Source organism: Tubulanus polymorphus, chromosome 3, assembly GCF_964204645.1.
Source record: "Tubulanus polymorphus chromosome 3, tnTubPoly1.2, whole genome shotgun sequence".
Taxonomy (NCBI): domain Eukaryota; kingdom Metazoa; phylum Nemertea; class Palaeonemertea; order Tubulaniformes; family Tubulanidae; genus Tubulanus; species Tubulanus polymorphus.
In genome coordinates this window covers 25802995-25830838 of record NC_134027.1, presented here as the reverse complement: position 1 = coordinate 25830838, position 27844 = coordinate 25802995, and the positions used below count along the sequence as shown (strand labels likewise).

The 27844-nt window shown below is 39.6% G+C and overlaps 3 protein-coding genes across 3 annotated transcripts; all 3 read left to right on the top strand.

Moving 5' to 3' along the window:
• Positions 1-10524: 10524 nt before the first annotated feature.
• LOC141902250 (uncharacterized) lies at positions 10525-21661 on the top strand. Its single transcript, XM_074789895.1, has 21 exons — positions 10525-10546; positions 10686-10910; positions 11372-11562; positions 12064-12219; positions 12626-12782; positions 12862-13034; positions 13324-13573; positions 13779-14213; positions 14567-14855; positions 15387-15541; positions 15620-15787; positions 16161-16274; positions 16361-16480; positions 16696-16785; positions 16875-17054; positions 17215-17331; positions 17414-18982; positions 19333-19474; positions 19949-20013; positions 20480-20718; positions 21224-21661. Exons 2-21 carry the CDS (start codon positions 10697-10699, stop codon positions 21362-21364), a joined length of 4965 nt encoding a protein of 1654 aa, XP_074645996.1. The 5' UTR covers positions 10525-10546; positions 10686-10696; the 3' UTR covers positions 21365-21661.
• Positions 21662-22291: 630 nt separating this feature from the next.
• Positions 22292-23846, top strand: LOC141902249 (monocarboxylate transporter 14-like). Its single transcript, XM_074789893.1, has 3 exons — positions 22292-22517; positions 22633-22776; positions 22852-23846. Exons 1-3 carry the CDS (start codon positions 22292-22294, stop codon positions 23844-23846), a joined length of 1365 nt encoding a protein of 454 aa, XP_074645994.1.
• Positions 23847-25090: 1244 nt separating this feature from the next.
• On the top strand, positions 25091-26640 carry LOC141902248 (monocarboxylate transporter 14-like). Its single transcript, XM_074789892.1, has 3 exons — positions 25091-25319; positions 25445-25588; positions 25664-26640. Exons 1-3 carry the CDS (start codon positions 25091-25093, stop codon positions 26638-26640), a joined length of 1350 nt encoding a protein of 449 aa, XP_074645993.1.
• Positions 26641-27844: the final 1204 nt, after the last annotated feature.

Here is a 27844-nt window from a genome sequence, read left to right as displayed (position 1 = left end):
TAATACCTAATTCAACGTTTCGACTAAATCCTAATAGTCATCTTCAGCAATACTGATGTTGTCTACATTATAACCATTGATGAAACACTCTGAGTTCGTCTTGTGTTTCCTTGAGTTAGTGTAGTTTATTCAAAGTTCCGACTATATCCTTATAGTCATCAATTCTGAAGCTTAGTATATCAACTAAGTATTTAGTAACATCTTCAGTATTTATGAAGATGACTATTAGGATGTAGTTGAAACGTTGAATGAACCACTAGCTCAAGGAAACATCTCAGAAGCATTTTTCTTTCGTTACAACACGGACTAAGAATTTTCATCAAAGGTTACTAAAAAACTTAAGTCAAATGTTGATCGATGAGATCACGTTTTCTGAATTCTTCCCAATTATTCCCACAGGTCGGAACTGTTACAGCACGTGGAAACACTTTCCGCAACTAGACGCTTGTTATTCGGCCATCCAGCCTCCAGCAACATGGATGTCTGCTCGGGAAATATGTCGCAATTTCGGCGCTGAGTTGTTCGTACCTGATTGGTACCACGAGTTAGATTACCTATTAAGCAGAAGTCCAATTGATTTTCTGGGATACCTGTCACTTTTAGATGAGGATTATTTTACGTGAGTACATCGAGAGACCACGAGGACACCGAGAAAGCATGTGGACACCGAGAGACCACGAGGACACCGAGAGACCATGTGGATACCTGGAGACTATGAGGACACCGAGAGACCATGAGGACACCGAGAGACCATGTGGACACCGAGAGACCATGAGGACACCGAGAGACCATGAGGACACCGAGAGACCATGAGGACACCGAGAGACCATGAGGACACCGAGAGACCATGTGGACACCGAGAGACCATGAGGACACCGAGAGACCATGAGGACACCGAGAGACGATGTGGATACCGGGAGACCATGAGGACACCGAGAGACCATGAGGACACCGAGGGACCATGAGGACACCGAGAGAGCACGAGGACACCGAGAGACCATGAGGACACCGAGAGAGCACGAGGACACCGAGAGACCATGAGGACACCGAGAGACCATGAGGACACCGAGAGACCATGAGGACACCGAGAGAGCACGAGGACACCGAGAGACTATGTAAACCAGTCCGACGAACAGCACTTCTTCAGGCATATTTTGTGTATACATTTCATTTAAAAATAATTTTATGCTAAACATTTCTTTTAGCACCGAAAAAGATATAACAATATGGCTGGCCGCGACTGACACTGGCACTGAAGGCACTTGGTTAACCGAAACGGGCCGTCCTCTACCGGACTTCCTGAAATGGAAAGCAGGCTATCCCACAAGTCGAAAAAGACGAAGCAACTGCGCGGCTGTGATAGTTAACACATTCGCTAAGGAGACGCCTTCAATTGCCACTTGCGCCATCAAGAAACAGTCAGCTCAATTCAAAACCAATTTGTTTCATAAGTCTATATTCAGCGGTATTTGTTTGAATATGTCTCTGGTAGATCGACCTTGCAATGATAATGAAGTACAGTACAATTTCATCTGCAAGAAAAGTTCTGAAAGTGAGTTACGTTTTTAATGATCTTAGATCATTAGCCCACGTAGCCCCAATTTTATGTTCTGCTGTTTTTATCAGGTTAACCAGCAGTACTGCTGATGATGTTAAGGGTGCTTTAAAAATCCATTTTTTCAAAGGCATATTCAGCGCATAACAGCCTTATTTGGATGAAGCGCTTTATAATTACAGTAAAAGAATGTTCTCGTAGTAAAGGAAATATCTTTTCTTTTAGATTTCGATCCTGAATTTAGTAACTTGCTTACCGATTATTCCCAACACGCGTTCAGTGCATCGAGCGAATACAAGTATCAGTGGAAATACTGGTCATCTCATACACAGAGAATGATCTTCTACACCCAGCGAGCCGGCGCGGACGGAGCTGCTATAACCGCCGGGGACGTGGTGTCACTTAATCTCGGCCCTACGGTTTATTTCATTCACGATAAAATGGATATACAAATTAACGCTTGGATACCGAGTATGTCGGACCCCCGTCCATATCTACAGGTAAATAATCATACATAAGATGATAAAACGCCGGATCCGTATTGTGATGACAGAATCCCATAATTACAATTATTATACAGATTAAAGGCACCAGTTAACAACTAGATTTCAACGATCCCCATTTATCAAAATTATGGCTTTTAATTCAGATTGATTTGAAAGGACCTTACGTAGTGAGTGGCATCGCTGTGAAACCGCATCTGTATATGTCCTATCACTCCGTAACGCTTTTAAAAAATCTCGACATGCCCAATATCATGTTTAAGATCAGCCATTCTTCGGATACTTTAGAATGGGTTTATATAGAAGAACAGGGCAGCAATTCATCAAAGGTAAAGATAATTACGAGCTTTAAAGATAGTTACAATGTTCAACAGTGATCGGTTTCTATAGACTAAGTGACTGTCTAATTGAATTGAAGAAAAACCCATAATGACCAAGTAAAACTAATAGAGGTTTTTGTCGTTTCGATCCACAGCCATTTTCTAAACTTATTGATAAGTATTGGTAGGTGTTGATCCGAACATACGTCAAATCCTCTATTATTTTGAAGGCCTTTCCTGGATTCACTTCGTCGTAGACTCTGAAAGCTTGTGGACTTGAATCCAAAACGACTAAACGTCAGATGCGTATGAACAATTTGTGATTCAATCTCTCCAACATCTCCCGCAGGTTTGGAAGTTTATCAACCCGGCTGACAAGAAATACTGTCAAACGCATTTCTGTCGGTTCAATGATGTAGTGTATTGTCGCTATATCAGAATCAATCCCGTCACAACACTCATCGGCCATCTACAAATGTACAACGTGGATGTAATCGGCAAACCCAGTAAGTTTACATATTCAAAAACCCACTATAAGTGATGAAATATTGACTATGAATTCCATTTTCCTGACGTTTCGACCATCTTAGAAGTTTATGAAATAAAAATGTCAGGGGCCAGTTCCATAGTCAGGGCTCAGACTTATGCCAGTCGAGACCATCTTAGTTATACAGCCAATCTAAAAACCTAAGACACAATATTGAGATTTAAGACCTCTTTTGACATATGTCTCAACTATGGAACCGGCACCAGGAAATCAGAATTTATAGCTATTGTTTCAATTCTATTTTCGGTTTTTAAATGCCACTAGTCTGAACTAACTTCCAGGGGCCGGTTGCATAGTCATGGCTTAGCCTTAAGACCAGTCTAAGACCAACTAACTTCTGTAGCCAATCTAACAACTTAAGACCAGTCTTAAGATTCTAAACCACTTTTGGACTTAAGTCACGACTGTGCAACTGGCCCCAGTAGGTTCACTCTGCTTCACGGCTGCTGTGCAGATGAAACTCGAGGTTTATTGGTTGAAAATCGCTCAATATGTAATTGGCAAAATATTCTCGTTACAGCGGGTAAATTAAACGATCATCTTTGGGATGGTATAACGCCTATCAAAAGACAGAGGAACGCCTGCGAACGAGGATGGACGATGAGGAATGGACTGCGAGGTTGTGTGCGCTACTTTAGAGGCGGAATGGACTGGTTCGACGCGACGGTAAAGTGCCGCAGACTCAACGCTGAAATGTTATACCCCTCCTCGTATCTTCTTACTAAAAGCCTTGACATAATTACAAAAGGTGATGTCTTACTTTTCGATATACCAATGAATAATTGAGTTTTTATTTGAAACCTATACAAAGGTACATCGTCGCCCTATCATACTCGATATGTGATTCGAACCTTTCGAAACTAAGTGAAACCGAATATCAGTAAGTCGGATCTAAAGTCCGGAGATGGTCGACCTCGGTAGTGCCGGTAGGTGCAATGGCCGAATACCTCCGACATCGAACAGCCTGAGATCGAACATCACGTAGTAGCTACTTGAAATCTGGTTCATACTCCGATAATTCAGGATACACTGTAAATAACTATGATTGAAAAAATTGGAGTAAAAATTATTGTTATTTCAGGTGATCTGACCTGGGTCGGCGGACACTTTGATAATGGCTTTTGGCAGGACACGACAGGACGAAAACTATCGAAAAACGCGACGGAAAACAGCAAACTCGCTTTCACGGTTAGTTTCAGATATCCTTTCTCACGATTATCCAGGAAGCCTATAGAATAAACAGTTAACTATTTCTTTTCCTCATTTCCAGGAAAAGTCTGTTGATGGTATAAGTAACGAAAAATGCCTAGCTTCATCTAAAAGTGTATTCAGTCTGTTGACGATCTCTAACAAGCCTTGCAACATGAAACTGGCGTTTATATGTATTCGCTATTCGAAAGGTTAATAGTCATTTAATCATTAGGAACCAACACTTTGTCTATTTGTAATACATGTACTGTCAAATCCGCTTAATCCGGATCGGTTTAATCCGGATTTCGGTCTTATCTGGACATAACATTTGCATTCCTGTTATTTTGTATATATATAATTTAACAAAAAATAATATCCATTTTTTTTTTTTTTTATTCCAAAATTCCCTCAAACCGTACGATTTTTTATTAGTCCTAAATGATCCGAATTAAGCGGGCTCTAATGTATAAACATCTGGTATTATTTTTATTTTCAACTTTTATATTTGTGTTATTTATTCAGTGTGGCGAGAAGTGCCTAATATCGCAATTGCTAAACCGTTTTCGGCGAGCTCGTGTCTCGGTCTCAGCGGTCCTGAGCGCGCGCTGGATGGTTCGCATAACGAAGGAGCTTACTCGAAATACCGCTATAGTTTGCCTTGGAAACAGTGCTTCTTCTCAAATCCGGAAGATAGAAATCCGTGGTTCAGAGTCGACCTCGGAAATATTCACCAAATTGATATCATTTTCTTACAACTACGGAGACTCACTGGTAAAGTATACTGGAACTATAAGCATAAACCATCTTAAATGTAAAACTCCCTCGAATTCAAAGAATTCCCGTTGAACACGCCCCTCGCTCGAAACTCTAAGAATAATAAAGATGAAGAAAGATATCTGGAAGATGAGCAATATCGAGCTAAGGATAAACCTAACTGCTTAGGACATTTCCAGACCAAGGGAATTTCATGCACAAAGGCTCCATAATTACGCAGTTAATACCACAATCTACAGCCTGTAACAATCACAAATTCTTCGACTATAAATCATAAGCTTTTTGATATTTTCCAGATCTGAGAGGACCGTGCGATACGATTACCTATCCCCAAAAGAACATCGTCAATACGACACCGGTTGATATTTGGAAAGATGGCGGTAATCGAGATAATTGTACCTTAGCGTGCAAGTTACGTGAAACTTGTCGCGTATTTGTAGTGAATTCTGACACTGGTCGATGTGTATTCTACGGAATGAAAGAGTTGTTGTTTTATCGCGACACTTCGCGGTTTGTTGACGATGTTTCGAGTAATGTTTACGAGTTAGACTGTCACCAAGGTATGTATCATAACCACTTGCAGCTCATATCAACGATTTCTTCAAACTCCGATTACGGCGACAATGTATCATTCGCATTTATTTCTAGATGAAGGTTTACTTCTTGAACCGAGACAGTACTTTGAAAATATTTACAAAACGCAAGGTACTTAAGCCCAACGCTCACGATGCAGCAAAACACAGAAATCAAACGTGTTTGATCTCGGAAACATTGTTTCCCGGTCATTCGTTTCTCGAAAACGCAAACGTTCGGAAACATGTTTCTGTCTCATGTTTCCGTGTTTCCCTGCGTCGTGTGCGTTGGGCTATGAGATGTTTTCTAGGATACACATTGTATTATAGACATGTTGATTTAAAATGTAAAATCTCACAATTGTAACTGAACTAGAAAGTCTATAAATAAGTAATGAAGTAACCACCCATCTTCCAGTCTGAAAATGGTATCTTGGATTTATGTTATGAATTTGCGGGGATGCTGAATTAGTACAATATGGAATAAACCAATCATAGACAAAGTACAACATGAAAATGCACAACACGGAAATTATACGACATGAAATTGTCCTAAAAATCCAGTGTTGGACTTAAATAGAATTTTCACGTCTGGAAAATGCACAACATGGAAATTAGCTTCAGTGAACACCTTGGAAAAAGATAAAAAAATCCAGTACTGGAATTTGATAGAATAGTGACATTCAGAAATTGACCATCAGGGAAATTGATAGAAATCTATTATTTTCCATGTCGGTCAATTTCCATGTTTGTCTATTGCAATGAATAACATGCACCCTCGTTAGTAGGTTCAAAAGAGATATTTTTAACCAATATCGATACAAAATAGATACTTATACAAAATACTATCCTAATTCATACACGTCTGCGTGATTTAAATTCATCTTAATTTTTCATCAACTCATCCCTCTTCATTTGTTCTTTTCTTTAATTTGTTCTTTGTGTTCAAGGTGTCTGAACATCCTTTTGGATATACAGCCTTTATGGCTCTGTTCAGGCTCCTGTCACCTGATTGTTTGTAATTTACTATTGTTATTATTAATCTTGTACATATTGATGGTGACAAATAAACTACTAGACTATTTCAGATTGTAAAATGGAAGATGGTGGAATGTACAGGGGAAACCGTAAATGGTTCGCACATTCTAAAGCAGTGTGTGATTACTGGTTTAGGTACGATCAGATATATCCCCGCACTGGTCTAACGACAACCAACGAAACATTTAATACGGTCCGTAATCGATGTCGTCTACCCGCGAACTGGAGAAATGTAACCGATGAACTACTGGCACCACCTGCCGACAATAGCCCGAAACCGTACTGCGTCAGTCCTAGGAAAGGAATAGGAGATTGCTTTGATAATATTCCTTATTGTCAGGGTAAGTAAAGAAAAGAGGTTTAAACACTGATATTTGTTATCAAATCCGTGTACATGTGCGTTTTTGTAATTCGCAATTACTTCTCACACTCTCAATTATATCACACTCCATCCTCGCTTGCCAGGGGTCCGGTATCGCTCCCCGAACTCGCTTCCACCAGCGAACGGGGAACGACTTCAGCTTAGTGAGTTCGATTCCCTTGACGGGTGAAGATGTCCACACTAATACGTTTAGATTTTTCACACCTACGAAGTGTATCTATATATTGATAATTACTACGCGTTAATTAATGGGAGAGTGTGTACGTGAGGCGATATGTGCACTACGTCATCAATATTGATGTTTCGAAATGTGACGATTACAATTGTGCATATTATTGGCTTTCAATTTTTGATTAATTGAATTTCATGACTCTTATTCTCTATTTTTTCTAGATTACACGAGTTATTTATGTGATCTGAATCGAATGATTCCGAATTTGATCTCGGTTTCTTCCTCAGCCGATCACCTGAGTCCTATCAATCAGAGCCAAGCGATAGTAAACGCCCCCTATATTCCGGGTCTTACACCAGGTGGCTGGTGCGCGGAAACTAATGAAGTCGGCCAATTCATTCAGGTTCGAACCCGCATTTTATGTTCGTTGCGATATTCAAATAATCCGGCTGCCGAAATCGCGGATGTGTATTTCAGGTAAATCTTCCAGTGCGACGGGCAGTGGCTGGTATTCTTACGCAAGGAAGAAATAGTTCCAATAGCTGGGTGACGGCATTCGCAGCAGCCTGGAGTACAGATGGAGTTATCTGGAATAACTATACAGAGAACTCGAAACTCAAGGTAACGCGTCTATATTTCTTTTGAGAATAGATGAGAAATACTGTGAACTATTCTGTAAAATGAAACTGATTTAATTCCGCAGGTTTTCAATGGTAACTCTGATGCGGATACTATTGCCCGTCATCTGTTCTCTGATATCATACATCTCAGATATATCCGACTGTATCCGCTATCCTGGCATACTAACCTATGTATGAGAGTTGACATCCTCATTTATAAAGGTGAATAAATTTGTCAAATGTAGATAAAGAAGTCAAAAGCCGAACGCAGGTCGACTTGCGACGCGATCGGTTGCAACTGGTCGCTGATGAGTGATGGTGTGCGACTAGTCTTTGTAAATCGCTTGTACAGCTTATGTCGATCACGGAAGGTAGAAGGCTGCCCGTCGCAGCTGGTCGTACCTCAGTCACAAGGTTGCGTAGGTGCGACGGGGCTTTGCGATGCGATCGTCGCTGACAGTCTAGGTTGACATACGACCGCCTAAAAGATACACCATATAGAAACTTGTCTTTGAAATTATCAGTAATTTGCGGGAGTTTACGCTTTTTCAGACTCGGATTGCTATTTCAAACAAGTTCCCGATCATGTTATAAAAGCAGTAGTCCAGGAAGGCTCCTCGACTGGTCAGTCTTTACACAGATGTCGTTCTAGTTGTAGACGAATAAACACGTGTTTATCGTTTACCTACGAGTACGAAACGAAGACATGTAATCATTACGATATTAGACGCCGCAATACGACAGACGATGCGTTCATTTCTACACTTGGAGTCGATTACTTTGAAAAACGTTGTAAAGGTCAGGGTCATTTCAAAGGCTTGGTCGAAGATTCGATATAGTCTACACTGCTTTCTCGAAAGCAAATATGATTTTTTTTGAGATAAGAATTCCACAATACAAAAAAATTAATAGTCCTAAAATTGTCATTGAGCTAATATCGATATTGCGACCATATCCTAGTAGTCACATTCAGGAATGCTGAAAAGAATTTCTAAAAATGACTATCAGGATATTATATTATCGAAACGTCAAATAAAATATTAGCTCAAGGGACATTTCGAACTCTTTTTTGTATTGTGTTATTTCGTCATTTATCAGAGATATCGTTAAGGTTTAATATGATTTCTATTTCAGATTATCGCTGGGTAGAAATGAATGACTTCGAAATTCTGTTGCACGACGTCGTAACACCTAAAACGTATCTGACTTGTTTTACATTCAGCGGTGTTTTACCCTATAACAGGAGTATATCTTTACAATGCACGAAATCTGCTCTAAAAGCGAGATATATAACGATAAAAACAAGAGATCCCTGGAGTCCGCTTACAATCTGCGACGTGGACGTCAAAGGATTTTCTGGTAAATTATACTTATAGTTCTTATTCAGAATAATAGTTTTTACTAAAATCTTAATGATATGAATAACAATATAATCAATTAATTTCTAAATCAATTAACAAAGGTCTCCAATAAGAAAAATAACAATATTAATCAATTAACTTCTAAATCAATTAACAAGGGTCTCCAATAAGAAAAATAACAATATTAATCAATTAACTTCTAAATCAATTAACAAGGGTCTCCAATAAGAAAAATAACAATATTAATCAATTAACTTCTAAATCAATTAACAAAGGTCTCCAATAAGAAAAATAACAATATTAATCAATTAACTTCTAAATCAATTAACAAGGGTCTCCAATAAGAAAAATAACAATATTAATCAATTAACTTCTAAATCAATTAACAAGGGTCTCCAATAAGAAAAATAACAATATTAATCAATTAACTTCTAAATCAATTAACAAAGGTCTCCAATAAGAAAAATAACAATATTAATCAATTAACTTCTAAATCAATTAACAAGGGTCTCCAATAAGAAAAATAACGATATTAATCAATTTACTTAATGCATGTAAGCTTAAATAGGATCGGTTATAATTTTGATTCTGAAATAAGGATACGAAGGACCCAGTGCAAGCAAACAAAACGAACTTCGGATATCGAGTTAGTCGACTACTAACGATACTGTGAAATGCGTTAAGATCGAGAAATGCGATTATTAGTTCCTACCGCTAGTCTAGACCATCTTCACCCGTCAAGGGATTCGAACCCACTACGCTAAAGCTGTTCCCCGAACCCCTTGACCTCACGAGTCGTTGGAGTCGTTACTAGCCGACCAGAATCCGGTCGTACCAATCACAGCGCTTGTAACAAACCGTCAGCAGACTTATGTTGGTTTTCCCGTTAAATTGACCAATCAGCGAACGTTTTACCGACCAAAGAAGTATTTCGCAAATCGATATATGACGACTGGCGCAACAGCGCCAGTAATGAAATCACGCTTCGTGAGGCCAGGGGGCTGGTGGAAGCGAGTTCGGGAGTGATACCGGACCCCTGGCAAGCGAGGATGGTCTAGACTAACTACGAAATTCGCGCAGGCTTTTCTCAATTAAGGCAATGGGCCCAGGGTACACGGTGTTAATATCAATATCTTCAATTTTCTCATTCATATTTACAAACAGTTGACGTAGAAATGCAAGATTTGACTAATCAAGCCGGAGTTGATGTGAAAACCGAGGATAAATACGCGGTCAGCGACCCGAGATGGTTTTATATGATCGACGACGATCCTGAGACGTGTTACACAACCGAAGCGGTCATTCAACCGTGGATCAAACTTTCATTCAATCAGGATATGATTATCTACTATATTACGATAAATGGCGAGTTATTTCAGTTTTTATACCCCATTTTATTGAAGATACATACAATAGACTCCGCTTGCTTCGGATATCCTGGTTCGTCTTTGAAATACATACGAATTCTGGGGTAGTCGGAGCACGGGTGAGCTGTTACCACGATGAATTGGGTAAGAAAATTTGTAATATGTTGTCCGGGGCACGTGGTAATCCGAGGCAATCGACTCCAGGGTATAAATGGAGTTTGCTGTATAAGAAAGGAATATTGACGGACTATATATATGAATAGTACACGTTTTTCATTTGTAGGTTCCGCCGGCATGTTCGACATCCATGTAGCCAATTTTTACAATTTGACAAGTGATTTATCGTTGGATTCGCTTTGCCTGAGACAAATAACAGAAATACAGGAATATAGCACAGTTAAACTGGATTGCTATAAGCCGGAAACAGGATCGGCGTTATGGATCATGAAAGTCCTCGGGACACGGAAACAGATTATGACAATTTGTGATCTTAAAGTTTGGGGATTAGGTAAAATCCTTTTTGTCCCGCTTCAAGTTTTAACATATTTCATATCAACGATCATTCACCTGATAAAATTACAACGTGTATAAACACTAGCAGCGAAAGCGTGCATTTCTAATAAATCTAGTGCGCCTTCAAAATACTATCTATTTTCTCGTTTAGTTGCATGTGCAATATCTTATTCATTTTAATCAATAACAATGATATTAAAAGTAATATTGATGATAATAATAATGATCATATTTATTTGTGTGATCTATAACAATAAACGCATGTGCTGAATTTTGACGACATGTGCTACAATTGAAAGCGAACCCCCTAATCTAAAAGCTGTACCAAAAAGGTGGATGCCGTGGAAAAGAAGAAAGAATATCCAAAATTAATAAAGAATGTTAACACCAAAAACACATTACTTAGTTCTTCATCGATATTAAGTAATGATATATTTATTTGTTTCTTCACTTCAGAAGCCGGTGTGTATCCATTAGGAATGGCGTCTGGTGAGATACTATCGCGTCAGTTGACCGGCAGTTTTCACAACGGGTTACAATGTAGCGGAAACGAGTGCGTCACCCCGCACACTGATGCGCGCGCATTCGCCAAACCGTTATCCGGATTTTGTTCGATAGAGAAAGTTGAATCCCCCGTCTATATCATTGTAAGATATCCACGATATATGAATCGATAATCTTGAATTCAACCTCCTTTACTTTTTCTTCGTCACTCTTTACTGTTTACCCTCTTTACACCATGGGTTACAACGGCCTGCCGGCGTTTGCTTGGTCCTCATAAAAAAGCCTTCTCAATCTTCTTCTTATAATTGTATTTTAAATAATTTTCATCACGATGGCATATCTAAAATCTGTATACCATGCTTTCGTGTTTGACTAGACTCGTGTTTGAATCATTCATTTTTTATTTGAAGTTTATTTCTTTTAAAGTTCAGGGGCCAGTTGCACAGTCGTGTTTTAAGTCCAAAAATGGTCTTAAATCTTTAGACTGGTCTTAAGTTGTTAGATTGGCTATAGAACTAATTTGGTCTTAGACTGGTCTTAAGTCTAAGCCATGACTGTGCAACCGGCCCCTGATTCATGAATTTTTGTGCATTATGAATCGTGAGAAATGAAGTTTACGAGGCACTTGTGATTCTTTAATTCAGGCGGATCTGTTAGTCCCTCATGTGATAAGCGCATACGCTGTTATGAGCGGAACTCTAGACGGTTCTAGAGGTCGAGTTGGTGCTTTTTCCGGCAATCTACTTTATTCAAACGACCTTAAAACCATGGAATATTACGACGTTGGACTCAATATGGGGGTATGTTCAAAACGCAATTTCAGACGGATAACCAGGACCCGGTTTAATAGACTGGTATTACCTTTAACCCGAGGGCTAACTCTATTGATAATGAATTGAGTTAGCCCCCGAGTTAGAGGTAATACCAGCATATAAAACCGGTCCCTGGGGTATTGAAGATAATGAATAATTCCATAGTGATCACATATTAGATATTTTTACCGCTTCACTGAAAATTGGATTTAGAAAAATCTCAAATGATTATGGTAATATAGATCTCCACTAGAGTACAACCTCCTGGCTTGCCTATTGTCCTTTCCCTATGTTCATACACAATTTACTGTATATATCCATAAAAGATTTCAATAAAAGGATATCATCACTGAAATATCGCCACGTGTGCTTAATAAATTGTCTTTTTTCACAGGCGATGCAAACAACGGCCACGGTTTTCTACGCCACTGAAGAGTACTTTTATATAGCTCTCGATAGAAGCGTAGTAGCGCGTTACGTGAGGTTCAATAACGAATTCTGGAATATCAAACCGTGTTTCAGAGTTGAGTTCTACGGCAGGCGATTACACGGTAAAATCATACTTCTTTCTTAAACTTCTTTCTTGTCCTTGCACTTTGAATTATATACGAAGAAATCTTTTCTTTGCAGAAAGACAATGTCAGTTCACAATTACCGATTCCGGTTATATCGTCTCCCCGAACTATCCCGAGTATTACGGTCAAAATCTGAAATGTACATGGCAGATCAGAGGCCGAAATGGAAGTTATCCAGATTTAGAGTTTGAATTCTTCAAACTTGCGCCAAAACCTGAGAGTTTTAAGGTTCGTTGTGATACGATACATGTTTCAAAAATGAAAAACGAGTCAAAAAGGTTTCTTTTTAGCTACAGTTTATTTCCACATTTCTGACTAAATGTAATAGTCATCTTACGATAGTCAAATCGTCGGAATAAAACCTAACCCAAGGAAATCTTTCGAACTCGTTTTTGTCTGGTTTTTACTATCGATCATCGTCACAATCAACATGGACAGAGTGTTTCATCGAAATTATAGACCAAGATCAAATTATTACTCGTAAAATATGAAATTATTTCCGAATCGAATTCTTCAGGTCGGTGATGATAAGATAATGAAATCGTCGTTGACAAAGTTCGATCTGCCTCCGTGTCGAGATACACTTTTCATTAATGAAATGAATGATAGCGAACCCGTGTACAGCGATCCACTGTCATTCAACAGTGAATCAGTACCAGAAATAATATCTTCATCGTCTCAACTCGAATTACGACTGAACACGTGTTTCAAATACACGTTTGAAAAGTTCGCCGATTATGGTTTCAAAGTCAAGCTTAGTTTTCGGGGTAAGTAAGGTATAGTTGAGACAACTACATCATTCCATTCGGATTTACAGAATCTTTTTTTTTTAGGCTGACGAAGGATGGTAGCAAACACCCGACAAATATATCTTAAATTCTAGTAAACTTTTAGGTCAATTAATACGGGGAATTTAACGATTTATTGCTACATCACTAATATCGATTCTTATAAATGTTCATTTCTTTATAGATTGTCCTGGTTGCGGTCGTATGGGCTCGAGTCGATGCGGAACCCGGGAACCGTGTCAGGAACAGTGCGGATATCTGTTATCACCGAACTATCCGTACGCCTATCCGGCTCGTTCGGAATGCCGCTGGACGATCAAAACTAAACAATCTCACAACATCAAACTAGAAATTCTCGATTTCAACATAACCGGCGATACTTCAATATGCATCGGAGATTCGTTGGAAATATACGATTTCAACCCGTACGGCGACGACTTTACAGTGTCTAAATACTGCAACGATATCAGGCCGCCGCCAGTGATTTGGTCCGGTTTTCAGTCGATCGATATTCTATTCAGATCTGATCTCCTAAAGGAAGGAAAAGGATTCAAAATCAAATACGAAACGCAGAAATATGATCCGCCTTTGAACATCAGTCAGATCCAACCCGGGAAAGGTTCGTACATTGTCTACTTCGAGAAAAATAGTACAAACATCTTCTTCAGATTGAAATTCTAATCCTTAAATGAGTAAAGGAAAGTCCCACAATTTTAAGCGATGATATTTTGAAGAAAGACAGAATCCTAACAGAAGCTAGAAAAAAACAAACATTAGCGGGAACAGATTGTGCTAATTCGCTATGAGTCATTTTCACCTGATGATTGCTGTTTAGTCAACAGCCGAAAAGTTGTCGTTTCATTTTGCTAAATCTTTCAAATTTGATCTCATGAAATGTCGTTGAACTTTTTCTTGACATGGATAACAGTGTTCCAATCGACTGACTATTTTATATTGTTTTATTTTGGCTAGCGTTTGGATGTTTAGACGGTTGGGTCTACTATAAGAAGAGTTGTTACGGATTCTTCGCCGTCAATGACACTTTAGATTGGTTTGACGCTGAATCGATGTGTACAGATTACGGTAAAGGTTACTATAACCTGGTGGCGATAAACACCGAAGAAGAGATGATCGTTTTGCATTATTTGCTACTGTACAGATGGGCTCCTAAACGTAACGAAGTGTTCATAGGTTTAAGTAATAGAAACCTTGAAAGATCGTGGAGGTGGAGCAATGGTGAACCGATGAGTTATTCTGACTGGTAAGTTCTCGATGTCGCCACAACGAATACAACTTTTATCATTCCTCTGCAGGGGTGGATCTCGGAAAATTGTAAGGCTGGGGTCAAGAAGATAAGAAAAGGCATTTCTCGGATACAGCAACCTATATGTCAACTGCCACTAGCAGGGTCCCAACCTCGGTGTTAACATATTTCTGAAGGAATACATCCTAAAAGATGCAAATTCCTAGTGGATGAGTGTGAACTTTGCAGGTTTTAATTGGCTTTGTCTTGGCGAACATGGCAACTTCAGCGTGAAGGCAGGCGTCCAAACTCCAAGATTAGCCCAATTCCCTTAATTCGGCCCTGCTATCACTTTAAAAGTTGAATCAGTTAAATCAATGACTGATAGTTCTTTGTAGGTTAACTTTGTTTTATCAAAAATACGCGCTTTCGATACAGGTGCATAGTGGCTATTTTGATAAAATCAAGTTAACCTGTACAGTACTCCTTGTCCTCTCGTTCACTAATTTGACACCAGGTTAACACGGCTCCTCTATAACTACTTTGAAGGTCTATGAAGTCACCAGTCCAGCCTGATGGAGGTGACGCCGAGGACTGTACGGCTATTATCATCGCTGGAATTCAATCTACACAGAATTGGCATGATATTCCATGTGCGCAAAAACGTGCTCATCAATTCATTTGCGAATTCCGACCACAACAAGGTATCAATCATTAACTATCAATATGAACATATTGTGGCTTCGGTAGTGAATGTTATCGATGATTACTGTTGTTTTCAGCAGAGGTAAAAGTACCTTCCCAACTACCGGTGCTTAACAATACCGAATGTGCAGGAATCGACGGACAACTATTTCAGTGCAAAACATCGAAAGAATGTATTCTGAAAGTTTATCAATGTGATGGTTATAAACAGTGTCCTGATGGTAGTGATGAGTTCAACTGTACAGGTATGTTGTTCACTGCTAGATGAAAAGGAATATCTTCAGCTCAAAAAGTTAGGTCAAGGTCTGTAGTCCTCCTCAGGACAATTTGAAATTTTAGCGTCTTCCGAGCCATTTTCTATGCGCTCTAAAAAAGATCCTGATCATGGATCATGTGAAGATTTTCCAAAAGTGTTTGCCTTCATTTTTTGGGCATCTCAGAAGTGCTAAAAGGGCCAGGTATATTGCTTTTCCCCGTGTATCCACCCTTGAGGTAGCATTGCACCATTCAGGATCAGGCATTTTATTAATCATGTTAGAAACATGATTAAACAAAAGTTTGAAGCATGTTGTAATAATATTCCATATACACAAATTGTTCTAATATATCTTATTTCAGAATCTCATTGTCCTGTAGAGACATTTAAATGTAACAATGGACGATGCATTCCAATGTCGTTTGTTTGTGATTTCATCAATCATTGTTCTGATAATTCAGATGAAAGTTGGTGTGGTATGTTACAATCATTGGTGTTTGCGTTGATTTATGAATTCCCCTGAGAAAATGATTAAACATTCTTTCTTTTTTTTATGTTTCAGTTAATCAGAATTGTGACGTAATATCGGAATTTCAGTGTGAGAACAAGCAATGCATACCGATAGAAAAGAGATGCGATCTACGGCGAGATTGTGCGGATGGCTCCGATGAAAGGGCGTGTAGTATGTACAGCTTTTAACATCTGGAGCCAGTTGCATAGTGACGGCTTTAAGACCAAAGACCTTCTTAGTTCTTTAGCCAATGTAACAACTTAAGATAAGTCTTGAAACCTGATCCGTTTTGGACATAAGTCACGACTGAGCAACTGGGCCCAAATTGAGAGATTAATTCCATGCGATGTGATCTCCAAACTGTAACTATATATATTCTCTTGTAGTTCAATGTCGTCCTACAATTGGTTTCCAATGCTTTGATGGAACTTGTTTGCCAATCAGGACACGTTGCGACGGAATAAAAGATTGCCAAGGTAAACAAGTCAATTTCCCAGTTCTCATACCGTTAACAACGTCTACACAGTATACGAAGTATTGTTCCAATTTACTTTTTTCTATTCAGGTCTCGCTGGTGAAGATGAGTTGAACTGTTTAGCGCTTCCCTCGAATACAAGCGTTGATGGTGATAACATCAAGTGTAAAACCGGTATTACAGTGGATGACAAAGTAAGGTGTATTTACGACAAAGATTCGTCGGGATATATGCTAGGCTGTCGTGATGCTAATCATTTGATAAACTGCAGTAAGTTTCTATTCTCTAGTGCCTAGTGAACCTAATACAGATGATCATCATCTTCTTTGATCTGTTAAGGTCATCAAAATACCAATCCAAATTTCGTTACACTATGTATTTTTGTCAGGCGTAATTTCACCGTCGTTTTATCAATATTTGTTGCTTTTAGGAAATTTCAGCTGCCCGCCCGGTTACTACAAGTGTCCTAATTCCTACTGTATCCCGGTAAGAATGGTTTGTGATCGTATGTTAGACTGTCCGTACGGCCAGGACGAACAGAAATGTGGTAAATTGATATCTATGCCGCCCTTCGGAAAACAGATCTTTACAATAAAATCGTTCAGTTTCTTTTCATTTTGTTATTTTAGGAGAATTTGTGTGCCCGAACTACTACAAATGCAACACTGGTGAAAACTGTGTAACCATCGGAGATCGTTGCAACGGACGCCGAGATTGCTCTGAGGGAGATGACGAATTTTTCTGTCATTCATTTTGCCCGATTGGATGCGTTTGTTTTGGATTGAGTTATTTCTGCGGAAACAACGATTACTTTCAAATTCCGGCCAACATTTCGTCACAGTCGAGGCAACTTGTCTTCAGTCACAACCGTTTGACATTTCTAAATTCTACTCTGAACCGTTTTCACTTTCTCGTGAGTCTCAACTTGACTCATAATCTAATCGAAGATCTGTCATCATCGGCTTTTCTGTCCCAGGTAAACCTGAGGACCTTAGATCTATCGCAGAATCTGATATCATTCCTACAAAATGGTTCATTCCACGGTCTCGGAAATCTATTGAATCTTCACCTCTCCGGGAACCCGATCCAGTCGATATCTCCGGGTTCTTTCGTGGGATTGAGATCCTTACCCGAGGTTACCCTACTAGATATGCCGGTAACAACTCTATCCGAAAATGTATTCGACGGTTTAGAAACTTTGAAATTACTAAATCTATCGTCCAGCAATATCAAAACAATCGTCGGTAGGATATTTACGAGTTTATCAACGCTTCAAACGATTGATATTCGTGGAAATCGAATCATACATATAGTTACCGATCTATTCAGCGGCCTTGACCCGAGTGTCGGCGGAAGTCTGAAACGTCTTTATAGCGATGATTTTAAGTTTTGTTGTCTGGCCGATTGGTTACCCCCGGACGCCTGTCTACCTGCAGCCGATGAGTTCTCGTCGTGTACGGATCTAATGAAAAACCAAATTCTGCGTATCTGCCTCTGGGTTTTAGGATCCGTATCTCTGTTAGGTAACGGCCTCGTCGTCGTCTGGCGACTGGTTGACAAAGCGTACAAGAAAGTACACGATTTCCTCATCACGAACCTGGCAGTTTCTGACTTTTGTATGGGTATCTATCTGATCACAGTAGCAAGCGCTGACGTTCACTACCGAGGAGTTTACATCATTCACGCCGATAGTTGGAAATACAGCGCTGCTTGTAAAACGGCCGGTTTCCTGTCAACTTTAGCGACTGAAGTTTCTATGATGATTCTGGTTACTATAGCATTTGACCGATCTAGTCATATCATATTCCCGTTTAGTCGGCACCATCTGAAGACTAATTCCGTGTATATAATCGTTGCTTGTGTCTGGGGTTTAGCGATAGTTCTTGCAGGAATGCCGTTAATGGGCATCCCCTATTTCGGTGATGGATTCTACGCCCAATCCGGCGTCTGCCTCGCTTTGCCTATAACCAGTAAACGGCCTGACGGTTGGATGTATTCGGTATTCTTGTTTTTGATTCTCACATGTGTCGGGTTCTCGATGATCGCGGCCTCTTATCTGTGGATGTATCACGACATCAACGAGACCGTATCCAGTGCTGGTAACAAGGGAGGCAACGCCACCCAGGTGGCGCTAGCTAGAAAGATGACTCTGATCTTGTTTACCAACTTCTGTTGTTGGGCACCGATTATTCTACTAGGTAGGTTAAATCCCAGCCAAGGTTTATCAATCCTACAATGTAAATCAAAAATGAATCCGATAAGCTTCCTTGACCTAGTAGTTTATTCCATCGTTTCGACTATATCCTAATAGACGTCATTAGTATTCTTGAGAATGACTATAATCATGATATGGTCGATAAGTCAAATAAAACATTAACTCAAGGAAACATTTAGGATTCGAGCCAAAATGTCGAAATAAACTATTACTTCAAGGACACTTTGGACTCATTTTTCGTTTGTATCGTGGGAGATCATCGTAACAGCTCAACTCAATGTGTTTAATTAAGGTTACTGGTTTATCATGGCTTATTGATTTACTGTATTGAAGGTATTCTTGGATCGACCGGTCGGGTGACGATACCAGGTGACGTTTATGCTTGGATTGCCGTGTTTGTTCTACCAGTAAACAGTGCTACCAATCCCATATTGTACACATTGTCTTACGCTACGAATCTACGAAAAAAGAAAAAGTAAGGCCAAAAAAAATTGATGCCTTGTTTCTCCGCTCTGCTGAGCTTAAATGTTGACCCGGCCGGCCGCCTATCTACCCTATACATTACTTTTTTTAAATCGTGATCAATTTTACCATAACAGACCCGGCCGCTATGGAAATGAACTATTTATGAATTTTATCATATTTTACAAAAATGACCCGGCCGCTGCGGAGAAACAAGGTATCATTTTTGTTTAGCCTAAGCGTATAACAGGGGCGTAGTCAGGAGGCTTTTCTGAGGGGGGTTCATTTTTCGAATTAGTAGAACTGTCATCTGTCGTTGGAGTGCCAAAGTTGATTGTTTTAAGAATATTTTTGAAGCCTTGATTGACTAAAACTTCTAAAACTGCTAAATCTTTCACGTGAACCCTGTGAACCGCGGCTACGACCCTTATTATTTACTTACTATTTCTAATAACTACGAATACAAACATTTTTTATTGTTTTTAAGGAAATCCAGTACGACAGCTTCTACAGCGATCAGCGCGACCAAGACTACAAACATTGCCCAAGAAAGTACGTAATCTCTATAAGTGAACAGTCGAATCGGGCTTCGCGGTCATTCATTATTCCTCGTTTATGACAACAACCTTTATGATAATTGACATTCATATAGTGCAGGTATCCTCACCAGAGTGCGCTCCCAATTCGGTATCATTACCCCCAGCCTATAACTCTATTCCGTGTATCAGTCATCTCTCCCGAGGGAGAAGTTACACCCGAGCTACTACTAAGCGCTTCTGCAGTCATCTATCAGGCCAGGTACCCATTTACTCTGCTGGGTGGAGAGAGAGGCAATGAGCCGATAAAATGTCACTTTATGAAGCCACTGTTAGCGTAACGACATTTCTCAGAGAACAAAATCTAGAAACTCATATTCAATGAAAGTACCATTATTTAAAACGCCTATTTCGTTCTAACGCCATATTTTTGCCATCCAATTAACTGGCATTATAGAGAACTTTCACTGTAATTCATTCAGATGGGGCTGCGTCAGCAGGTGCCCGCGTTGTCGCGTGTCCTCGACTATTCTACGATACATCCACGGAGCTGCAGATGCAGAGTCTGTCGTCGTATCTGAAAGTTCACGGATCTCTGAATCCACGCGAGATGTTGGCTATTGTGAAAGACGTCGCCGAAGTGATGAAACAGTTGCATGGCTCTGGAATTATCATCCAACCGATTGAAATAAGCCATATAATGCTTCAAATTACTGACAAGGTGAGCTTTTAGTCTCGATGCAACCAGGAACTAGCCAAAACTAGTTAAAACCGGGTTCAGGTAGGCCTTGCGACGCTTGTGACACCTCTACGGCCGTCAGCGACGATCGCATCTCAACGCACCCTATTGACTGCCAGCGACACTATTGGCAACCGATCGCACATTTTCAATTTTTTTCCAGAGCCAGTCTTTCCCACCAGTCACAATCGACTTATGCTGCTCTTATGACAGTAGTCATTTTTTCAGGGACGAAGCCAGCACGTATTCCCGTCGCAATTTTCCTGAGCCCTTTTGAAAATACGATTGCAATTTTTTCAGGACACTTCTTCCAACCGCAACTCATAAGACGAAAGCACAGGATTCAGCTTACATTCTCTTTAATATTCCTCAATAGCCTGTCAAAGTCTGCCCCCATATCTACCCTTGTTTTCAAGTTAGTTTATTTCATAGAAAAGATAGATACCGTCACTATCATTCACGGCAATTTAATCTATTCCTTTTACAGGGTATCGCGGGCGCGTACTTGAGTACACCGACAACACCAGCACCCCCTAGCGACGGAGAGTTAATGTTTTGCGAAAACATGCAAGAATTGTCGGCAATATCGAAGAAACTTTTGCGAAATTATAAACCACCCAAATATTGAAGATACATGCAATGGGGTAACGAGCACTCACCAGATGGCGCAAGAATACAGTGGGTTACACTGGAAATCAGGTCATTTTTTGAATTGGATCTCTAGGCTTACAAATATGAATATCATTAGAAAGTTAACCAAAAGATGTAAGACTGACTCTCCCACGCAATGTACAAGATTGATATTTTCAATAACTTGAAAAGTTTATTCGAATTTGATTGAAATGTAAATCGATGTAACCTAGTGACCACACTTGCGACACCTGGCGGATCGTCGTGGAATCTACGCCTGTCACGGTAGCGGTGCTGTTACCCCTTGCTGTCTATGTTACAAGATTGATTTCCGTTGTGTTTTGAAATGACACGGTTAACAAATCTGGGTTACTGTGGAATTGTATCACTTTATCTTATCTTGGCATTATATATATATAATAAATTCTGAGTCGAAAAGAAATTGTTTGGGCGTTGTGGACGGATGATGGATTGGATGTCCGTATTGAAGGGAAAGTAGTTATCTGTCCACTCACAAATGGAAATTAATAAAACATTAGGACAAATAGAAACTGAAGCTAAATTCATTTGAATTACGAGCCTTCGCCACTAGCGCATAGTAGCTTCATTAGGAAAATGAGTGAAGTTTATAGAGAAACAACAGTATGTATACTTAGAATGACACTATTAAACGACACGTTTGCTGCGTCGTGTGCGTTAGACGTTGAAGGCATTAGACATAAGCCTTAAAACTAATTTAACCCCAGGTTAACTCGTCTGGAACTCGCCAAAAATCGACCCAGATGAATGTGATCAGTGTTCCGTCGCAAAAATCGTGTACAACCATAGAATGTCACATTTCAATGAAAATAAATGACACTGACGTGAAATAGTTCAATCTATTCATTTTTTACCTGGTCTCCGTTTTTAGTGGAAATCGCTGAAAATGGCTAAAGAAACTTGCGATGTGTCTGGTTCGACCAGTAAAACCTGTCCGATGCCAGAGACACGTTGGATTGTCGTCATATCAGCGTTTATTGCAGGATTCGTTACATGTGGAATCTCATACTCTACGAGTATTTATTATGTCGAATGGATTGAGTCGTTTGGTGAGAGTTATTCGTTAACGAGTATTGTAGCATCGTTAAATATCGGTTTATCAGCTTTGCTCGGTATGTTTTATTAAACTATATACAATATTTATTTATAGAACGTATTATCTGAAAAACAAATTAGTCTACTTAAACATATGTACCGTATATTACTATTGATTCGTTCACTTTGCAGGTCCATTAGCTGGTGTCCTAGTCAGTTATCTCGGCTATAGCTGGGTATTCATAATTGCCGGACTTGTTTCGTTTACCGGGATGTTGTCAGCCGTATTTGCTAACAATATCTACGTTTTAATGGTTACATTCGGTATAATAACAGGTAAGGGATGGTCATTTGAAGTTCATTTAGATCAAGAATCGGTCAATGCTGAACCTACCTATATATATTTTTCAGGATTTGGTTATGGTATCGCATTCTCACCGTTAATTGTCATGGCACCTACGTTTTTTCCTGAAAAACAGTCATTAGCGCAAGGATTTGCGATATCCGGAATAGGATTAGGAACGATTGTAATGCCGCTTATAATTGAATCAACCATTGTATCATACGGTTGGCGCGGTAGCGTGTTGATTCTAGCTGGTATTTCTCTTAATCTGACTGTATGCGGAGTAATGATTCGCCTGGTTCCTAAACTAAAACACCACGAACAACCAAAAACCAAAAAGAACGTCTTAAAACTTTCGATGTTGAAATTTGTTCCTTTCATACTATTGCTAATCAACGGAGTTCTATTTTCGATGGCAATGTCAGTAATGTTCGTGCATCTGACGGCTCTGGTGCAGTACCAAACAAACGTCAGTAAACTAGATGCCAGCCGCTTTTTAATGGGATACGGTATTGCTAATTTTACAGGCCGTATTATCCAAGGTGTGATCGCTCATATGAAGAGAGTACACATATTTTCTCAGATGCTATTATCCTATATGATAATGGCGATATGTGTAATACTAATGACTTTAACGAAAGAATTCTGGATAATGCTTATATTCGGTTGTGTAACTAGTTTTATGTCGGTACCTTATGGAGTATTATGGCCAGCTATAACGAGTGAAATTGTTGGCTACGAGCGATTAGAAATTGGATTCTGTTATACTAATTTCGCTTGTGGTATAGGACTGATCGTCGGAGCCCCGATCGCTGGCTGGATTTATTCTACCAGTGGTGATTATAGATTGTCGCTTTATTTCACTGCAGTTTCTATAGTCTGTTCCGTAATAGTTTTGTTGCCTCCGTGGTGGACGAGTTTAAATGAACACAGGCGGCGTGAAGTCGTTTCGGAGCTTAAGGAGGAAGCTCCTGATGCGGTGTATCCTACATCATCTGGTCAGTTAGAAACGCTCGTCACGAAACCGCTCATCAGTCAGCAGAATGAAACTGTAAACCATTGATGAATCATTCTGTCGTTACGGTAATGATGGAATCCTTCGATAAGAAAGATAAACGAGTCTGAAGTGTTTCCTTTAGATGATATTTAATATTCAGTCTAAAAGTTTAATAAATTACACAAACTCATGGAAACATTGAAATGTATATTTTGATTTAAAATGTTTTAATATGTAAGGTCACATCTCGTTGTTGTTGTTGTTGTTGTTGTTTTTCATTGTGTTCTGAAATAGATTTTGCAATAACGTTACATCTAAAACTTTGGTATTTTGTTCATCTTGCTTCTTGTTTCCCCTCGATTAATTCTCTTGGGTCACAAAGGAGCGGTATTCGAAGTGTTACCTGCAGAACCATCCTCCCTCGGCAGGGATTCCTACCTGATGGCATCGCTAGACTCAGCCACGACACGATCAAGCCCTGTCTAGATAGACCTAAGCTTCCATAAGCTGCTTCCTAATCCAAATAACATCAAGCAATACTTGGAATAGAGATAAGACTGACTGTCCCACTCAGTGTAGATTTCACAGAGAACATTGATTAGATAATTGGTGGAAAAGTTGATTCGAATTTGATTGAAATGTAAAGAAATCGAAGCGATTTAACCCAGTTACCACTAGCGACACCTGATGGATCGTCGCGGAGTCCTCGCATGCCACAGTAGCGGTACCGTTGCCCATTGCTGTTTATGTAACGAGGTTGATTTTAGCAGTGATTTGAAATGACGCAGTTAACAAAGCTGAGTAGCTGTGTACTGTGCCACCTTGTCTTTGCAATATTTAGCATAAATCGAAAGTCGCTAAGAAACTGCTTGTGGATGGTGTTTTGCTGGATGTCAGTATTGAAGGGAAAGTAGTAACCAGTCCACTTACAAATGGAAATACAGAAAACGTGGAGACGAATAGTAATTTGAAGGTTAATTCGATTTTATCAAAAGTCCATGAAATAACCGTTGAACTTTAAACTTTGTAGCGGGAGTTATACATGTACTATTAAGCGCAATGTTTCCCTGCGTCGAGAGCGTTAGGCAAATGCCTTTCCGTTTACTGATTTGGCTCCGGGTGAACAGGGCAAGAAATACGTACGAAAACAATCGCAAGGCGAACGGGCTCTGTGTGACGTCACTGTCACATTTCAATGTTAATACATGAAACTCACAAAAACAAGTTTGAGGATTTCAAATTGATTTTAATTCCACGTGGACTTCACTACATGTGAAAATCGTGGATATTGAACGCATATTGAAACTGCGATGGCTAAAACGACATGGAATGTGTCGAGTTTGGCCAGAAAAAAAACCTGTCCGATGCCAGATACACGCTGGATTGTCGTTATATCAGCGTTTACTGCAGGATTCATAACAGCTGGAATCTCATACTCTACGAGTATTTATTACGTCGAATGGATTGAGTCGTTTGGTGAGAGTTATTCGTTAACGAGTACTGTAGCATCGTTAAATATCGGTTTATCAGCTTTGCTGGGTATGTTTAATTATGTTTTATTAAACTATATACAATATTTATTTATAGAACGTATTATCTAAAAAACAAATTAGTCTACTTAAACATATGTACCGTATATTACTATTGATTCGTTCACTTTGCAGGTCCATTAGCTGGTGTCCTAGTCAGTTATATTGGCTATAGCTGGGTATTCATAATTGCCGGACTTGTTTCGTTAACCGGGATGTTGTCAGCCGTATTTGCAAACAATATCTATGTTTTAATAGTTACATTCGGTATAATCACAGGTAAGGGATGGATGGTCATTTGAAGTTCATTTAGATCAAGAATCGGTCAATGCTGAACCTATATATATTTTTCAGGATTTGGTTATGGTATCGCATTCTCGCCGTTAGTTGTCATGGCACCTACGTTTTTTCCTGAAAAACAGGCATTAGCGCAGGGATTTGCAATTTCCGGAATAGGATTAGGAACGATTGTTATGCCGCTTTTAATTGAATCTACCTTTGTATCATACGGTTGGCGCGGTAGCGTGTTGATTCTAGCTGGTATTTCTCTTAATCTGACTGTATGCGGAGTAATGATTCGCCTGGTTCCTAAACTAAAACACCACGAACAGCCAAAAACCAAAAAGAACGTCTTAGAACTTTCGATTTTGAAATTCGTACCTTTTATACTATTGCTGATCCACGGGTTTCTATTTTCGATGGCAATGTCAGTAATGTTCGTGCATCTGACGGCTCTGGTGCAGTACCTCACGAACGTCAGTAAACTAGATGCCAGCCGCTTTTTAATGGGATACGGTATAGCTAATTTCACAGGCCGTGTAATCCAAGGTGTTATTGCTCATATAGAGAAAATACACATATTTTCTCAGATGCTATTATCCTATATGATAATGGCGATATGTGTAATACTAATGACTTTAACGAAAGAATTCTGGATAATGCTTATATTCGGTTGTGTAACTAGTTTTATGTCGGTACCTAATGGAATATTATGGCCAGCTATAACGAGTGAAATTGTTGGCTACGAACGATTAGAGATTGGATTCTGTTATACTAATTTCGCCTGTGGTATAGGACTGATCGTCGGAGCCCCGATCGCTGGCTGGATTTATTCTACCAGTGATGATTATAAATGGTCGCTTTATTTCACTGCAGTTTCTATAGTCTGTTCCGTAATAGTTCTGTTGCCTCCGTGGTGGACGAGTTTTAATGAACACAGGCGGCGTGAAGTCGTTTCAGACTTTGAGATGGAAGCTCCTCATACAATATCTCCTATAATATCGCCGACGAAACCGCTCATCAGTCAGCAGAATGAAACTGTAAACCATTGATGAAACACTCTGTCGTTACGATGATATTGAATCCCAAAATAACGAAACACGAGTCTAAAATGTTTTCTTGAGCTAACATCCAGTATTCCTGAAGTTGGCTATTAGGATGTTGTAGTCGAAATATAAAATTAGATAATAGTTCAAGGAAACATTTCGAACTCGTTATGACTCAATGAAACTGCATTTTGATTTAAAATGTTTGAGTATTTTAGGCCACAGCTCGTTCTCAATGTATTCTGAAATAAATTTTGCAATTCTGTTACATCTAAGACTTGACCTTGGTGTTATGTCTATCTTGCTTCTTGTTTTTCCACGACTCACTTTATTGTTGGATCAAAACGGGACTGAAGTGTTACCTACACAGCCAGCACACGAACCTGCTTGTCACTGGGCCCTGATAGTGAATGGTGGTAGTGATCACGTTCCGATTGAGCGATTTTTTAAAATACTAAAAGTTACTGGGTTTGAACCCAGGACACCCCTGTCCATCCACAGAATATTGTGCATCAGCATCAAACAATCAGCATCAGAGTATCAGTTACTACATTCTGGGTTCGAACCTTGGACACCCCTACCCATCATCTATTCGTCATCAAAACTACATAGATTCAGTATCAATGGGTTCGATACTCGCGCATTTGTACTGAGTAACTGGTATAGATACGATAATTAAGATAGATACGTAAACTATTTTGTCGTTCTTGGCCCTGATAACACCATTTACGCACAGTGCGTCGTGGAACTGACTAATACAAAGAAAAATATTTCGAACACACCAGTATTCGATCTCTTGTACTAGTATGTCTGATATTCGGAAACTTCCAACGAAACCACGTCACGGCGACAAATAACGGTTTGTTTTATACTTTGCTAAGAATGCCGAAGAACAGTGACCTACCGGGCTATATTGCAAAACGGTTCACTGATGGTGCAGATGGTGCAACTGGTGATAGTGAACATGGTGGTGATGGTTGAAATGGTGTTAATGGTGCAGATGGTGGTGATCGTGGTTGAGGATAGTGATGCCGGAGATGGTGATGCTGGTGATGCTGGGGATGGTTTGATACTGGAGAAGGTAATGATGGTGATGGTAGAGATGATGGTAATTGTGGTAACGCTGAAGAAGGTGATTGTGGAGGTGATGGAGATGATGGTGATGGGTAAGATGATGTAAATGGTGCGGATGGTGGTGATGATGGTAGCG

Coding starts and splice junctions, on each gene's coding strand:
- LOC141902249 (XM_074789893.1), top strand. CDS start 22,292: ATGGCTAAAGAAACTTGCGATGTGTCTGGTTCGACCAGTAAAACCTGT. Junction 22,518..22,632: donor CGGTTTATCAGCTTTGCTCG/GTATGTTTTATT, acceptor TTCACTTTGCAG/GTCCATTAGCTGGTGTCCTA. Junction 22,777..22,851: donor TACATTCGGTATAATAACAG/GTAAGGGATGGT, acceptor TATATTTTTCAG/GATTTGGTTATGGTATCGCA.
- LOC141902250 (XM_074789895.1), top strand. CDS start 10,697: ATGTTCGACATCCATGTAGCCAATTTTTACAATTTGACAAGTGATTTA. Junction 15,542..15,619: donor CGAATTCCGACCACAACAAG/GTATCAATCATT, acceptor TGTTGTTTTCAG/CAGAGGTAAAAGTACCTTCC. Junction 16,275..16,360: donor TTCAGATGAAAGTTGGTGTG/GTATGTTACAAT, acceptor TTTATGTTTCAG/TTAATCAGAATTGTGACGTA.
- LOC141902248 (XM_074789892.1), top strand. CDS start 25,091: ATGGCTAAAACGACATGGAATGTGTCGAGTTTGGCCAGAAAAAAAACC. Junction 25,320..25,444: donor CGGTTTATCAGCTTTGCTGG/GTATGTTTAATT, acceptor TTCACTTTGCAG/GTCCATTAGCTGGTGTCCTA. Junction 25,589..25,663: donor TACATTCGGTATAATCACAG/GTAAGGGATGGA, acceptor TATATTTTTCAG/GATTTGGTTATGGTATCGCA.